This window comes from Xiphophorus couchianus, chromosome 2 (genome assembly GCF_001444195.1).
Source record: "Xiphophorus couchianus chromosome 2, X_couchianus-1.0, whole genome shotgun sequence".
In the NCBI taxonomy this organism is placed as follows: Eukaryota; Metazoa; Chordata; class Actinopteri; order Cyprinodontiformes; family Poeciliidae; genus Xiphophorus; species Xiphophorus couchianus.
This window is the reverse complement of record NC_040229.1, coordinates 4281077-4299230: the sequence shown is the minus strand read 5'-3', so window position 1 is coordinate 4299230 and position 18154 is coordinate 4281077. Positions and strand designations below refer to the sequence as shown.

The following is an 18154-nucleotide window of genomic DNA, read 5'->3' as shown; positions in this document are numbered from 1 at the left end:
ATCCCCAAGCTGCTCCAGACTTCCTTCTCTCTGGTTTGTTCTTCCCTTCATGGTTTGAAGTTTCAGATGGAGACTTTATCAGTGCTGCTCTCATTTTAATCATCGTTTTTTTTCTTGGAAGTGGATATATTTGTATAGGCATCATAAATAAAACCTGTTATTGTTACTGAATATTGAATCTCGCGACCCGAAGGCTGCAGACGCGTTGAGACGAAATAAAAGCCCTTCAGCAGCGGCTATGACACAGTTTTATTAGACAACCAGAAACAGCAACAGAAAATCAGTTTATGATAAACAGGAAACGGTAGCAAGTTCAGCATAGCATGGTGAACCAGAAGATCTGAAGAATCGGATCAGAACCAGCCGGCCCGCACCTATTTTAGCATTAATAGATCACTAATAACTCCTTAATAGATCACATCCAGACTCAGTTTATAAATATACAAAAACAATGGAGGGTAATATTTTAATATTTGCTGCCTGTATAAAATATAAATATTAGGCGACGTCCCTGAACCTCCCAGCATCAAAGAGGACACGATGTGGACGAGGACTAGCCGGGTCAGAACCAGCCGGGTCACTGGTCCAGGTCGTTGCCGTCACAGCTGGGCGGTCGATACCAGGCCCGGCAAAACTCACGGATCCGGCCGCAGGCCTCCAGCATCAGCTCCTCTGGAACCGTCAGAACAATACGGAAGAAGTCTGGATACTCGAACGCCTGAAGCCAGAGGAAGAGCAGCTCTGCCTGGCGTCCTCATCACCACTTATTGATATTAGTGATTATTGATGATTGTCTCACCGAGGCGGGCAGGCAGAAGACGGACTGCTCCGTCACCAGGCGCTCCGTGAAGTCTACATCGTTCTGAAACTCTGGGAAATGGTCCATTTCAATCCCGACCTGCAACAACACACGGCGTCCTGTTAGAGGCCGCTTCGACTTCCTGCCGTTTCTCTCTGCCGAGAATAAAATGATGCTGATGCCGTCGGGTCTCTGGTCCAAACTCTGATCCTTCTGCAGTTTCTGCTTCATGACCAGCAGAATGACTCCGGTTAAATCCAGAAGTGAACAAACAAGGGAAGTAAATCTTCTCTGTATTTTCATGAAGTCTGTGCTGTGATGAGGGCCGGCGGAGTCCCTGCTCCAGATTCAGTGAAAGAGGTGAACAGAACCTGGTGCCAGAAGCCCATTAAAATGCTATTTACATTGTTTTAAACTGTGTGAGCGTGAGGGGGAATAAAAATAGCAACAGGTATTTTGTTCCATATAACACAGTAGGAGTGTAACAGGTAAACCTTTATGGATGCAACTCCACTAAAAACCCACCTGTTTAGGATTGTATTTGAAACGTAATCAATTACAAATTTATTGATGGAACCTGACTTAATTTTGTGTTTTGATTGTTGATTCTATGTTTCATTGTGTTTCTGTGTTTGATATGATGTAAAGCTCTTTGCTGCTGCTGAAATGTGCTATACAAATCAAATTTGAGTTGATTCTTCCCTCGGACCGATGATGATGATGATGACGGCCTCAGGCTGACCTCTACTCACCATCAGGTACATGGCTCCGGACGGCATGACGGGGTTGAGGCCCGGGACGGCGCTCAGCTCGCTGAAGCAGATCTCTGCATTGGACTGGAGGAAGAGCACAGACTAATCTTTATCACATTCCTGTCGGAGTGAGGCATCTGCCTGCTGTTGGCCCATCTCTGGGTGGAGGCGGAGCTAAAGCTGAGCCCTGCAGGCTGATTGGACCAAACTAAATTCATCTTTCATCACATCAGCAGCGTCGTATGAAACTGAACATGAAGATGTTTCTGGACCAAATTAAGATTTTCAGCTTTCAAAACGGGAAAAACCTGAGAACGGCAGAGGACGTGTCATGCTGTGGGCCTGACTCTCTTTTCAAAGGTTCTGGGATCATCAAGTCCCAGAACCTTTGGACCGGCATCAACACAAAGGCTGAGCCCACCTTCATCATCATCAGTAGGATCCCAGAGCTGATCACAGATTGATGATCAATATTGGTAAACTGCATCCTAATATGGATTATTATTCTGCTGCAATATAATCTGAATTAATGTTCACGCTGTCCGTCTACAGACTGACCTGCAGGCAGCTGATGGTGCTGCTGTAGAAGCCGGGCGGTGTGTCATTCAGGATGCTCTCTAGCGCCCCCTGGACGACGGTGCAGGCTCCCAGGATGCGCTGGCTCAGCCTCACCAGGCCCTGGCGGATCTGAGGAGGTCACATGACAGCCGGGTCAGCAGCAGGTGGGGGTCGGTCAGCCTTTCTAATCTGATCGTCGGTTTATAATTGATAATGGAGGCAAATATTAGAGCAACACATTAAACCTGAAAACGATTTATCGACTCAATAGAAGCTCAGGCTGGAGGCATTTATTGATCAGCTGATCGATCAGAAGGAAGTGAAGGTGAAAGCGGGTCGGACCTCCGATCCGAAGACCCGGTTCCGGTCGTGGATGAGGATCCAGCCCATCCTCCAGCCTGGAACCAGCCAGCGCTTGGCCAAGCCGCCGCAGGCCAGAACAGGAACCTCGCTGCTGAGAGACGCCAGGGAAGGACTGTTGCATCCTGGGAAAACCTGGAGAGGATCAGAGCAGACGGCCATGTTGGATCGGGACAAACTGACGCCGTCAGTCGTCAGACATGGATCAGTGTTCCGGTCTGGATCTCTGGGTTTCGGCTGTTTTGAAGTTTCTGGAAGTTTGTTCCTGATTTGTGGCACATAGAAGCTGAATGCTGCTTCTCCAGGTTTGGTTCTGATTCAGAGCAGAACCAGAACCGGTCATTTTAAACATTAAGGTCAGAGGTCAAATGCTTAAGGGTCCACTAAATTAGCCGGAGGCCTCCAGAACCCAAGCTGCTCCTCTGGTTCTGGTTCTGATGAGGAGGAAGTGAGCGTGAGACGGCCCAGTTACCGCTTCTACTCAGAACCTGGTTCTCATTAGAGCCGGACCCGCCTCCCGCCCCATTGGCCAGACCCAGTTACATAACTCTGCTGCTGCAGTCATAAAGCCAGCGGTTCTGTTGGACCACAGAGCCGGTCCGGAACCGCCCCGCCCCGCCCCCACAGAAACACGTCTGAAACTGCAAAGTCATGCTGATCTGCTGCTGTTCACCGGCAAAAGCTTGGATGGTTCTGGTGAACCCAGTGACCCGTCAGAACCGCCAGAACCTCCCAGTTGCTGGAAAAACCCAGGAATGTTGCTGACCCGTGGCAGAACCGATGGAAGGTTCTGGTTCTGACAGGAAACCCAAAATATTTATGCTCTGCTAAACATGACTGAGTCCAAACAGTTCACCAGAACTAGAACCTTTGACCACAGATCAGCTTGAAAGGAACCAATAAAGTCCAATCAGAACCGCCTCTGAAGGGAAAATCACAGGAAGAGGACCTTAAGGCCCATCAAACATCCGACCGCTAGAGACCATAAAAATCTGCTGTTAGCGTCGCGCCCGCTTAACCTTTGACCTGCTGAGGTCAAATGGGTGAAAGGAGAGGTTTCAGATCAGTCTCCCTGAAACCCGGTGGACCTAATCCCCCTCTCTGCTGATTCTGGGGTCATGACTGACCCGAGTGACATGACCGACCCAACTTTCATGACTAACATGACTGACATGACAGACCCGATTGACATGACTGACCCGACTTACATCACTGACATGACAGACCCGACTGACATCACCGATACGACTAACGCGACCGACATCACTGACACGACTGACATCACTGACATGAGTGACCTTACTGACATGACTGACCCGACTGACATGACCGAGTCGACAAACATGACTGACCCGACTGACATCACCGATACGACTGACGCGACCGACATCACTGACATGAGTGACCTTACTGACATGACCGACCCGACTGACATGACCGACCCGACTAACATGACTGACCCGACTGACATCACCGATACGACTGACGCGACCGACATCACTGACATGAGTGACCTTACTGACATGACCGACCCGACTGACATCACCGACCCGACTAACATGACTGACCCGACTGACATCACCGATACGACTGACGCGACCGACATCACTGACATGAGTGACCTTACTGACGCGACCGACACGACTGACATGACCGACCCAACTTTCATGACTAACATGACTGACATGACTGACCCGACTGATATCACTGACATGAGTGACGTTACTTACATGACTGACCCGACTGACATGACCAACCCAACTTTCATGACTAACATGACTGACCCGACTGACATCACCGACACGACTGATCCGACCGACATGACTGACATGACTGACATGACTGACCCAACTTTCATGACTAACATGACTGACATGACCGACACGACTGACATCACTGACATCACCGACACGACTGACGCGACCGACATGACTGACATGATAGACCCGACTGACATGACAGACCCGACTGACATCACCGATACGACTAACGCGACCGACATCACTGACACGACTGACGCGACCGACCTGACTGACATGACCGACCCGACTAACATGACTGACCCGACTGACATCACCGATACGACTGACGCGACCGACATCACTGACATGAGTGACCTTACTGACATGACTGACCCGACTGACATGACCGAGTCGACAAACATGACTGACCCGACTGACATCACCGATACGACTGACGCGACCGACATCACTGACATGAGTGACCTTACTGACATGACCGACCCGACTGACATGACCGACCCGACTAACATGACTGACCCGATTGACATCACCGATACGACTGACGCGACCGACATCACTGACATGAGTGACCTTACTGACATGACCGACCCGACTGACATCACCGACCCGACTAACATGACTGACCCGACTGACATCACCGATACGACTGACGCGACCGACATCACTGACATGAGTGACCTTACTGACGCGACCGACACGACTGACATGACCGACCCAACTTTCATGACTAACATGACTGACATGACTGACCCGACTGATATCACTGACATGAGTGACGTTACTTACATGACTGACCCGACTGACATGACCAACCCAACTTTCATGACTAACATGACTGACCCGACTGACATCACCGACACGACTGATCCGACCGACATGACTGACATGACTGACATGACTGACCCAACTTTCATGACTAACATGACTGACATGACCGACACGACTGACATCACTGACATCACCGACACGACTGACGCGACCGACATGACTGACATGATAGACCCGACTGACATGACAGACCCGACTGACATCACCGATACGACTAACGCGACCGACATCACTGACACGACTGACGCGACCGACCTGACTGACATGACCGACCCGACTAACATGACTGACCCGACTGACATCACCGATACGACTGACGCGACCGACATCACTGACATGAGTGACCTTACTGACATGACCGACCCGACTGACATCACTGACACGACTGACATGACCGACCCAACTTTCATGACTAACATGACAGACCCGACTGACATGACTGACGCGACCGACCCGACTGACATGACCGACACGACTGATCCGACTGACATCACCGACATGACTGATGCGACCGACATGACTGACATGACCGACCCAACTTTCATGACTAACATGACTGACATTACTGACATGACAGACCCGACTGACATGACTGACCCGACTGACATGACCGACCCGAGTGACATCACTGACATGACTGACGCGACCGACCCGACTGACATGACCGACCCAACTTTCATGACTAACATGACTGACATGACAGACCCGACTGACATCACCGATACGACTAACGCGACCGACATCACTGACACGACTGACGCGACCGACCTGACTGACATGACCGACACGACTGACATCACTGACATGACCAACCCGACTAACATGACTGACCCGACTGACATGACCGACACGACTGACATCACTGACATGAGTGACCTTACTGACATGACTGACGCGACCGACATCACTGACATGAGTGACCTTACTGACATGACCGACCCGACTGACATCACTGACACGACTGACATGACCGACCCAACTTTCATGACTAACATGACTGACATGACAGACCCGACTGACATGACTGACGCGACCGACCCGACTGACATGACCGACCCAACTTTCATGACTAACATGACTGACATGATTGACCCGACTGTCATGGCCAACCCAACTTTCATGACTAACATGACTGACCCGACTGACATCACTGACACGACTGACATGACCGACCCAACTTTCATGACTAACATGACTGACATGACTGACCCGACTGATATCACTGACATGAGTGACGTTACTTACATGACTGACCCGACTGACATCACCGACACGACTGATCCGACCGACATGACTGACCCGACTGACATCACTGACACGACTGACGCGACCGACCTGACTGACATCACTGACACGACTGACGCGACCGACCTGACTGACATGACCGACACGACTGACATGAGTGACATGACCGACCCGACTAACATGACTGACCCGACTGACATCACCGATACGACTGACGCGACCGACATCACTGACATGTGTGACCTTACTGACATGACCGACCCGACTGACATCACTGACACGACTGACATGACCGACCCAACTTTCATGACTAACATGACTGACCCGACTGTCATGACCAACCCAACTTTCATGACTAACATGACTGACCCGACTGACATCACCGACACGACTGATGCGACCGACATGACCGACCCAACTTTCATGACTAACATGACTGACATGACTGACCCGACTGATATCACTGACATGAGTGACGTTACTTACATGACTGACCCGACTGACATCACCGACACGATTGATCCGACTGACCCGACTGACATGACCAACCCAACTTTCATGACTAACATGACTGACCCGACCGACATGACTGACCCGACTGACATGACTGACCCGACTTACATCACTGACATGACAGACCCGACTGACATGACCGACCCAACTTTCATGACTAACATGACTGAGATGACAGACCCGACTGACATGACCGACCCAACTTTCATGACTAACATGACTGACATGACAGACCCGACTGACATCACCGATACGACTAACGCGACCGACATCACTGACCCGACTGACATCACCGACACGACTGATCCGACTGACCCGACTGACATGACCAACCCAACTTTCATGACTAACATGACTGACCCGACCGACATGACTGACCCGACTGACATGACTGACCCGACTTACATCACTGACATGACAGACCCGACTGACATGACCGACCCAACTTTCATGACTAACATGACTGACATGACAGACCCGACTGACATCACCGATACGACTAACGCGACCGACATCACAGACACGACTGACGCAACCGACCTGACTGACATGACCGACACGACTGACATCACTGACACAACTGATCCGACCGACATGACTGACATGACTGACCCAACTTTCATGACTAACATGACTGTTAGTCATGTTAGTCACGACTGACATGACAGACCCGACTGACATGACCGACCCGACTAACATGACTGACCCGACTGACATGACCGACACGACTAACGCGACCGACATCACTGACACGACTGATGCGACCGACATGACTGACATGACCGACCCAACTGACATCACTGACATGAGTGACCTTACTTACATGACTGACCCGACTGACATGACTGACCCGACTGACATGACCGACCCGAGTGACATCACTGACATGACTGACGCGACCGACCCGACTTTCATGACTAACATGACTGACATGACTGACCCGACTGACATGAGTGACGTTACTTACATGACTGACCCGACTGACATGACCAACCCAACTTTCATGACTAACATGACAGACCCGACTGACATCACCGATACGACTAACGCGACCGACATCACTGACACGACTGACGCGACCGACCTGACTGACATGACCGACATGACTGACATCACTGACATGAGTGACCTTACTGACATGACTGACCCGACTGACATGACTGACCCGACTGACATGACCGACCCGAGTGACATCACTGACATGACTGACGCGACCGACCCGACTTTCATGACTAACATGACTGACATGACTGACCCGACTGACATGAGTGACGTTACTTACATGACTGACCCGACTGACATGACCAACCCAACTTTCATGACTAACATGACAGACCCGACTGACATCACCGATACGACTAACGCGACCGACATCACTGACACGACTGACGCGACCGACCTGACTGACATGACCGACATGACTGACATCACTGACATGAGTGACCTTACTGACATGACTGACCCGACTGACATGACTGACATGACCGACCCGACTAACATGACTGACCCGACTGACATCACCGATACGACTGACGCGACCGACATCACTGACATGAGTGACCTTACTGACATGACCGACCCGACTGACATCACTGACACGACTGACATGACCGACCCAACTTTCATGACTAACATGACTGACATGACAGACCCGACTGACATGACTGACGCGACCGACCCGACTGACATGACCGACACGACTGATCCGACTGACATCACCGACATGACTGATGCGACCGACATGACTGACATGACCGACCCAACTTTCATGACTAACATGACTGACATGACAGACCCGACTGACATCACCGATACGACTAACGCGACCGACATCACTGACACGACTGACGCGACCGACCTGACTGACATGACCGACACGACTGACATCACTGACATGACCAACCCGACTAACATGACTGACCCGACTGACATCACCCACACGACTGACATCACTGACATGAGTGACCTTACTGACATGACTGACGCGACCGACATCACTGACATGAGTGACCTTACTGACATGACCGACCCGACTGACATCACTGACACGACTGACATGACCGACCCAACTTTCATGACTAACATGACTGACATGACAGACCCGACTGACATGACTGACGCGACCGACCCGACTGACATGACCGACCCAACTTTCATGACTAACATGACTGACATGATTGACCCGACTGTCATGGCCAACCCAACTTTCATGACTAAAATGACTGACCCGACTGACATCACTGACATGACAGACCCGACTGACATCACTGACACGACTGACATGACCGACCCAACTTTCATGACTAACATGACTGACATGACTGACCCGACTGATATCACTGACATGAGTGACGTTACTTACATGACTGACCCGACTGACATCACCGACACGACTGATCCGACCGACATGACTGACCCGACTGACATCACTGACACGACTGACGCGACCGACCTGACTGACATCACTGACACGACTGACGCGACCGACCTGACTGACATGACCGACACGACTGACATGAGTGACATGACCGACCTGACTAACATGACTGACCCGACTGACATCACCGATACGACTGACGCGACCGACATCACTGACATGTGTGACCTTACTGACATGACCGACCCGACTGACATCACTGACACGACTGACATGACCGACCCAACTTTCATGACTAACATGACTGACCCGACTGTCATGACCAACCCAACTTTCATGACTAACATGACTGACCCGACTGACATCACCGACACGACTGATGCGACCGACATGACCAACCCAACTTTCATGACTAACATGACTGACATGACTGACCCGACTGATATCACTGACATGAGTGACGTTACTTACATGACTGACCCGACTGACATCACCGACACGACTGATCCGACTGACCCGACTGACATGACCAACCCAACTTTCATGACTAACATGACTGACCCGACCGACATGACTGACCCGACTGACATGACTGACCCGACTTACATCACTGACATGACAGACCCGACTGACATGACCGACCCAACTTTCATGACTAACATGACTGAGATGACAGACCCGACTGACATGACTGACCCGACTGACATGACTGACCCGACTTACATCACTGACATGACAGACCCGACTGACATGACCGACCCAACTTTCATGACTAACATGACTGAGATGACAGACCCGACTGACATGACCGACCCAACGTTCATGACTAACATGACTGACATGACAGACCCGACTGACATCACCGATACGACTAACGCGACCGACATCACTGACCCGACTGACATCACCGACACGACTGATCCGACTGACCCGACTGACATGACCAACCCAACTTTCATGACTAACATGACTGACCCGACCGACATGACTGACCCGACTGACATGACTGACCCGACTTACATCACTGACATGACAGACCCGACTGACATGACCGACCCAACTTTCATGACTAACATGACTGACATGACAGACCCGACTGACATCACCGATACGACTAACGCGACCGACATCACAGACACGACTGACGCAACCGACCTGACTGACATGACCGACACGACTGACATCACTGACACAACTGATCCGACCGACATGACTGACATGACTGACCCAACTTTCATGACTAACATGACTGTTAGTCATGTTAGTCACGACTGACATGACAGACCCGACTGACATGACTGACATGACTGACCCGACTGACATGACCGACCCGACTAACATGACTGACCCGACTGACATGACCGACACGACTAACGCGACCGACATCACTGACACGACTGACGCGACCGACCCAACTTTCATGACTAACATGACTGACATGACTGACCCGACTGACATGAGTGACGTTACTTACATGACTGACCCGACTGACATGACCAACCCAACTTTCATGACTAACATGACTGACCCGACATCACCCACACGACTGATCCGACCGACATGACTGACCCAACTTTCATGACTAACACGACTGACCCGACTGACATGACCAACCCGACTAACATGACTGACCCGACTGACATGACCGACACGACTGACATCACTGACATGAGTGACCTTACTGACATGACTGACGCGACCGACATCACTGACATGAGTGACCTTACTGACATGACAGACCCGACTGACATCACTGACACGACTGACATGACCGACCCAACTTTCATGACTGACATGACTGACCCGACTGATATCACTGACATGAGTGACGTTACTTACATGACTGACCCGACTGACATCACCGACACGACTGATCCGACCGACATGACTGACATGACTGACCCGACTGACATCACTGACACGACTGACGCGACCGACCTGACTGACATCACTGACACGACTGACGCGACCGACCTGACTGACATGACCGACACGACTGACATGAGTGACATGACCGACCCGACTAACATGACTGACCCGACTGACATCACCGATACGACTGACGCGACCGACATCACTGACATGTGTGACCTTACTGACATGACCGACCCGACTGACATCACTGACACGACTGACATGACCGACCCAACTTTCATGACTAACATGACTGACCCGACTGTCATGACCAACCCAACTTTCATGACTAACATGACTGACCCGACTGACATCACCGACACGACTGATGCGACCGACATGACCGACCCAACTTTCATGACTAACATGACTGACATGACTGACCCGACTGATATCACTGACATGAGTGACGTTACTTACATGACTGACCCGACTGACATCACCGACACGACTGATCCGACTGACCCGACTGACATGACCAACCCAACTTTCATGACTAACATGACTGACCCGACCGACATGACTGACCCGACTGACATGACTGACCCGACTTACATCACTGACATGACAGACCCGACTGACATGACCGACCCAACTTTCATGACTAACATGACTGAGATGACAGACCCGACTGACATGACCGACCCAACTTTCATGACTAATATGACTGACCCGACTGATATCACTGACATGAGTGACGTTACTTACATGACTGACCCGACTGACATCTCCGACACGACTGATCCGACTGACCCGACTGACATGACCAACCCAACTTTCATGACTAACATGACTGACCCGACCGACATGACTGACCCGACTGACATGACTGACCCGACTGACATCTCCGACACGACTGATCCGACCGACATGACCGACCCAACTTTCATGACTAACACCACTGACCCGACTGTCATGACCAACCCAACTTTCATGACTAACATGACTGACCCGACTGACATCACCGACACGACTGATGCGACCGACATGACCGACCCAACTTTCATGACTAACATGACTGACATGACTGACCCGACTGATATCACTGACATGAGTGACGTTACTTACATGACTGACCCGACTGACATCACCGACACGACTGATCCGACTGACATGACCAACCCAACTTTCATGACTAACATGACTGACCCGACCGACATGACTGACCCGACTGACATGACTGACCCGACTTACATCACTGACATGACAGACCCGACTGACATGACCGACCCAACTTTCATGACTAACATGACTGAGATGACAGACCCGACTGACATGACCGACCCAACTTTCATGACTAATATGACTGACCCGACTGATATCACTGACATGAGTGACGTTACTTACATGACTGACCCGACTGACATCTCCGACACGACTGATCCGACCGACATGACCGACCCAACTTTCATGACTAACACCACTGACCCGACTGTCATGACCAACCCAACTTTCATGACTAACATGACTGACCCGACTGACATCACCGACACGACTGATCCGACTGACCCGACTGACATGACCAACATGACTGACCCGACCGACATGACTGACCCGACTGACATGACTGACCCGACTGACATCACTGACATGACAGACCCGACTGACATGACCGACCCAACTTTCATGACTAACATGACTGACCCGACTGTCATGACCAACCCAACTTTCATGACTAACATGACTGACCCGACTGACATCACCGACACGACTGATGCGACCGACATGACCGACCCAACTTTCATGACTAACATGACTGACCCGACTGATATCACTGACATGAGTGACGTTACTTACATGACTGACCCGACTGACATCACCGACACGACTGATCCGACTGACCCGACTGACCCGACTGACATGACCAACCCAACTTTCATGACTAACATGACTGACCCGACCGACATGACTGACCCGACTGACATGACTGACCCGACTGACATCACTGACATGACAGACCCGACTGACATGACCGACCCAACTTTCATGACTAACATGACTGACCCGACTGTCATGACCAACCCAACTTTCATGACTAACATGACTGACCCGACTGACATCACCGACACGACTGATGCGACCGACATGACCGACCCAACTTTCATGACTAACATGACTGACATGACTGACCCGACTGATATCACTGACATGAGTGACGTTACTTACATGACTGACCCGACTGACATCACCGACACGACTGATCCGACTGACCCGACTGACATGACCAACCCAACTTTCATGACTAACATGACTGACCCGACCGACATGACTGACCCGACTGACATGACTGACCCGACTTACATCACTGACATGACAGACCCGACTGACATGACCGACCCAACTTTCATGACTAACATGACTGAGATGACAGACCCGACTGACATGACCGACCCAACTTTCATGACTAACATGACTGACCCGACTGATATCACTGACATGAGTGACGTTACTTACATGACTGACCCGACTGACATCTCCGACACGACTGATCCGACCGACATGACCGACCCAACTTTCATGACTAACATGACTGACCCGACTGACATCACCAACACGACTGATCCGACCGACATGACTGACCCAACTTTCATGACTAACATGACTGACCCGACTGACATCACCCACACGACTGATCCGACCGACATGACTGACCCAACTTTCATGACTAACACGACTGACATCACTGACACGACTGATCCGACTGACATGACCAACCCAACTTTCATGACTAACATGACTGACCCGACTGACATGACCGACATGAGTGACCTTACTGACATCACTGACACGACTGACATGACCGACCCGACTGACCCGCTGCTACTCACCATGTCGCTGTAGATTTCATCCGCCAGGATGGGAACACAGAGCTTGGAGGCAACTGGAAGACAGAGCCATCGAGGTGAGACACTGCAGGAACCGTTGACCCCGTCACAGAGGCTCAACTCACCTGTCAGGATGTTCTGCAGGTGTTCCCGGCTGAAAACGGAGCCGCAGGGGTTGGACGGGTTGGTGACGATCAGACAGGAAGTCCTCTCGTCCACCAGGCTCTCCAGGTGTTGCAGGTCGATCTCCCACGACTTCTCAGGCTGAAAACGCAGACGGGGTCTCTGGTTCAGAGCTAGAAGCACACCTGCTGCACCAAGGTGAACTTTAATGTACAAGTCAATGAGTAGACGTGGTCCTAGTTACCATGACAACAGAAGGGAACCAGATGATCACTTTGTGTTGCATCTGGTATTTCAGTAAGTAGTTTAATTATATGTCATGGTTTTGTCCCAAATTATATCATTTATTCTTGACCGATTGACCGTCTATTTATTGGACAGATTTGTGACCAGAGTTTACTGAACAGAGGCTTCATGTCGTTCTACACTTGACATGTTAAGTTGCAGTTTGTTTAGTTGGTTAAGCAGTAACAGTAGATAACTACAGCACACAGAAGTTATGTGAATCTCTTCTAAAGCATCAGAGGATTCAGTTTTAAGGCATGCTTCGTTTCTCCTGCTTCAAGTTCAGAAAACAGATATGGAGAAAATGACAATAACACCAATAGATTACTGTAATCCCATATACAGTAATATGCTGATCACATTAATCTGTAGAATAACAGTAAAATAACTATAAAACTATAAATATTCTGGCCTAACAGCAGGTTTCTGTTGATTTACTGTATTCAGTTTAATGTAATGTACAGTTCAAACAAATGACAGGAAGTAAACAGTTAGGGTTAGAGACGCACTTCCTCCCCTCATCCATCAGGCCACTGGTCTGAGGGGAATAGGTCACTGGAAGCAGCTTTTCTCACCAAAAGGTCGTAGAGTTTGACCTCGATGCCCATGGAGATGGCCAGCGTCTTATACAAGGAGAAGCCGGGCCGAGGGACCAAGATGTTGTCTCCTGGGTTACAGAGGACGCCGATGGACAGCTCAATGGCCTGGCTGCAGCCGCTGGTCAGGATGACGTCCTGCAATGGAGACAAGCTAAGTTAGCGGGCAACGGAGACAAGCTAATGGGCGAGAGAGAGTACCTCTGCCTCCAGTGGAGCTTCAGGTCGGCTGCAGAAGTTTGCCACGGCCTGCCGGCTCCTCAGGTAGCCTGCAGAGATGCAGCAATGCAGAGATGCAGCAATGCAGAGATGCAGCAATGCTGCGTCCGGCGCTGCGGCGTCGGGACCTTCAGGTCTCCAGAGACTCACCCACAGACGGAGCGTAGCCGTTGAATCTCTGAGAGTCGATGGCGTCCTTCATGGCCTGGAGGACGGCGGCATCCGTCGGCAGGTTCCCAAACACAGTGGGGTCACCTGCCAGACATCCGACATTAACATCCAACAACATCCAACATTAAACATTCAGACATCAAACAATGAGAAACCCTTTATTAATGGCAAACACGTGTTTGCCATTTTAATGAATTTAATTTCTGCTTCTACAAAAGAAAGTCTAATTTGTCATTTTTAAAGTCTGATTTATCAGTCAGAGAAGAAGTGAAAGTCTTAGATCTGAGTCATAATTACAAAAATCAAGACTTTGGAGCTTAAATGTTCATTTTAATCTCATAATGAAAGCCTTCTTTCATAAATATGACTCTTTAAAATGGAAAGTACAAGCTCATGTTTATTATGCATAGAATCTTGGTTTCCGTAGCAACCGTTTTACAGACCCACCGATGGACAGAGAGATCATGGGCTTGGCCGGGTTGGGGATCAGCTTCATCCCGTCCACAATGGCCCGGATCGGGTTCAACGTGTTGCGGGACATTTCCGACGGCTTCACCTCCCAGCGCTGCCTGCGGCTGCGCGGCTTGGCCGGAAACGGGCCGCCGACCTTCCCGCTCAAGGTCAGGGGCTTGCTCTTCAAGTAGGCCTGGTTGTCCATCCTGCAGGACAAGAAGCAGCAGCCAGACCAGCTGGCGTGTTAACAGCCTGGAGATCATGTGATCAACTGGGACAGAAACAATTCAGAAGCAGAAAAATAATCCACTACATTTTTTATTTTAAGTCAAAGAATTAAAAATGGGTCAAATTTCTCATATTTGATTCGTCTTCAACTCTAAAAATCACTGAATGACTTTAATATTTAACACATAAAAGTAGATGGTCTAATGTTACTATTGGTTATGTGTGGGAAACGTAAACAAGCAGCAATAAATCACATTTATGAAGTATAGACTGTTGTCAGAAATTAAAACTGATGCATTTCATTTATTAATTAATTTAAATTAACTAAATAATAATTTAATTTACGTGGAATCTATCATGTCATTAATAATCAAACCTTCTTTCACATTTCTACTTGTTTCTTGTTTTAGTAAATTCTTAGATCTGAATAATTGATCGTTTTAAGAGACTAAACTAATCAATAATTCCTCCAGTCTTGTTAGGCAGGATGGGAACACAAATACAGGTTTTATAAATGTAGTTAATTTGAACAGCTACCATCATTTTATTTTGTTATTTAAACCAAATGTTGTAATGTTTAGGTTTGTGTTTTAAAATCACAGCGAACTTTAAAAGGCTTCATAACTTCCTGCCTGGATAATTGGGAGAAATCGGCTTTTACCGAATGACCTCTGATCAAACCACGGCACGCCTTTCATAACGCTTTGATAAAGCTCATTAAACTTTGATAAAGCTCGTTAAACTTTGATAAAGCTCATTAAACTTTGATAAAGCTCGTTAAACTTTGATAAAGCTCATTAAACTTCGCCAAACTTGGTTAAAGTTTGTGACACTTCTCAAACTTTGTTAGACTTTGCTGAACTGTCTTTAATGCTACAGATTGACCACCAGGATTTCTGAAATATTGGAACTGTTGGTGTCAATCGCTGAGCGTTAAACACCGAGTCCACCGAGACTCTGATATAAGACTGACCTCTGACCTGGGCCTCTTCAGGTTAAGATTCGAAACAGAAATGTTCAACATGGTTGGATGCTCAGAGTGCAGCATTTTTATATCTTATTGCCCGTTGGTCGACTGCTTGTTGTTAAAGTTTATAGATATGATCATTTTGTCATTAGTAGGATTTTTGTTTTGCTGATTTAATTGAGGTCTTCTGCTATGTTTCTACTAAAGTATCATCAGCAGATCATTTCTTTAAATCCTAAAACATTCGGGTCGCCGTGGTAACGGGCCGTCTTAAAGCTACTGTCCGAGTAATTAGAGTAATTACTAGAGTAACTGGCATCCAGTCCAGCAGCAGCTCATCAAAACTTCCTGCTGCAATATCTGGAGGCAAACAAACAAATAATGACATTTGATTCAATAAATTCCATTTTTATTAAATAAAATTAATTTACATGAAAGCTCATAAATTAGCTCCTCATCCATCATTAACAGCAGCAGATCCTCATTTATTCACAGTCAGGGTCAGGGGGTCAGGGTCAGAGTCAGGGTCAGGGGGTCAGGGTCAGAGTCAGGGTCAGGCCACTTCACTACAATAATGGAACAGAAAATCATTTTACCTGCTGAACGTCCGGCTGCTGGAGAACCGCTCAGGATTTTATCCAAAAGGACCACTGGAACCAGAACCACTAGAACCAGAACCACTAACGTCTGGCTGCTGGAGAACCGCTCAGGATCTCATCCAGCAGATCAAAGCTGCTTTCATAGATGCTGAGCAGCAAAACCTCCAGACGCAGCGCTCCCATTGGCCGAGGCCGGGGGCCGAGCGGGAACGCCCCCTCCTACTCCTCTCCACCAGTAACCAGAACCAGACCGGCTGCAGCATTTACTGGGAGGGCATAGTGGTGGGTATACTGGTGCTGGGGGGGCGGCTGCGTTCGTCACGCAAAGGCAAACAGAGATCAGCATCAGAGCAACAAGCTGCGATCGATTAAAGTCTGTTGGAATCAGCTTCAAAACCTGCAGGTTCTGACCCGGTCCAAACAGAACTTCCTGGCCCTAGTGGGGGAAAGTAACAACCTGAACACAGCATCCATACAGTGAAGCAAGGTGGTGGCAGCACCATGCTGTGGGAAGACGGATCAGCAGCTAACGAGGCTAACTAGCCTCCCCGGCCCGTCGGGGGTTAATTTCGACCCGCT

At 49.3% G+C, this 18154-nt stretch overlaps 1 protein-coding gene across 3 annotated transcripts; it reads right to left on the bottom strand.

Annotated features, from left to right (window-relative positions):
- Positions 1–230: 230 nt before the first annotated feature.
- Positions 231–18016, bottom strand: tat (tyrosine aminotransferase). 3 transcript variants are annotated; one of them, XM_028005920.1, is made up of 13 exons: positions 17573–18016; positions 17281–17336; positions 15776–15987; positions 15308–15412; positions 15140–15207; positions 14918–15076; positions 14060–14198; positions 13938–13990; positions 2452–2604; positions 2110–2238; positions 1552–1635; positions 800–898; positions 231–718 (listed from the first exon to the last, which is right to left on the bottom strand). In XM_028005920.1, the coding sequence occupies exons 3-13, from the start codon at positions 15984–15986 to the stop codon at positions 578–580; spliced, it is 1341 nt and encodes a 446-aa protein (XP_027861721.1). In that variant the 5' UTR covers position 15987; positions 17281–17336; positions 17573–18016; the 3' UTR covers positions 231–577. The 3 variants fall into 3 exon arrangements, with proteins under 3 accessions (XP_027861721.1, XP_027861712.1, XP_027861731.1); XM_028005911.1 differs by lacking the exon at positions 17281–17336; XM_028005930.1 differs by lacking the exon at positions 17281–17336 and having other exon boundaries at positions 15776–15993; positions 17659–18016.
- Positions 18017–18154: the final 138 nt, after the last annotated feature.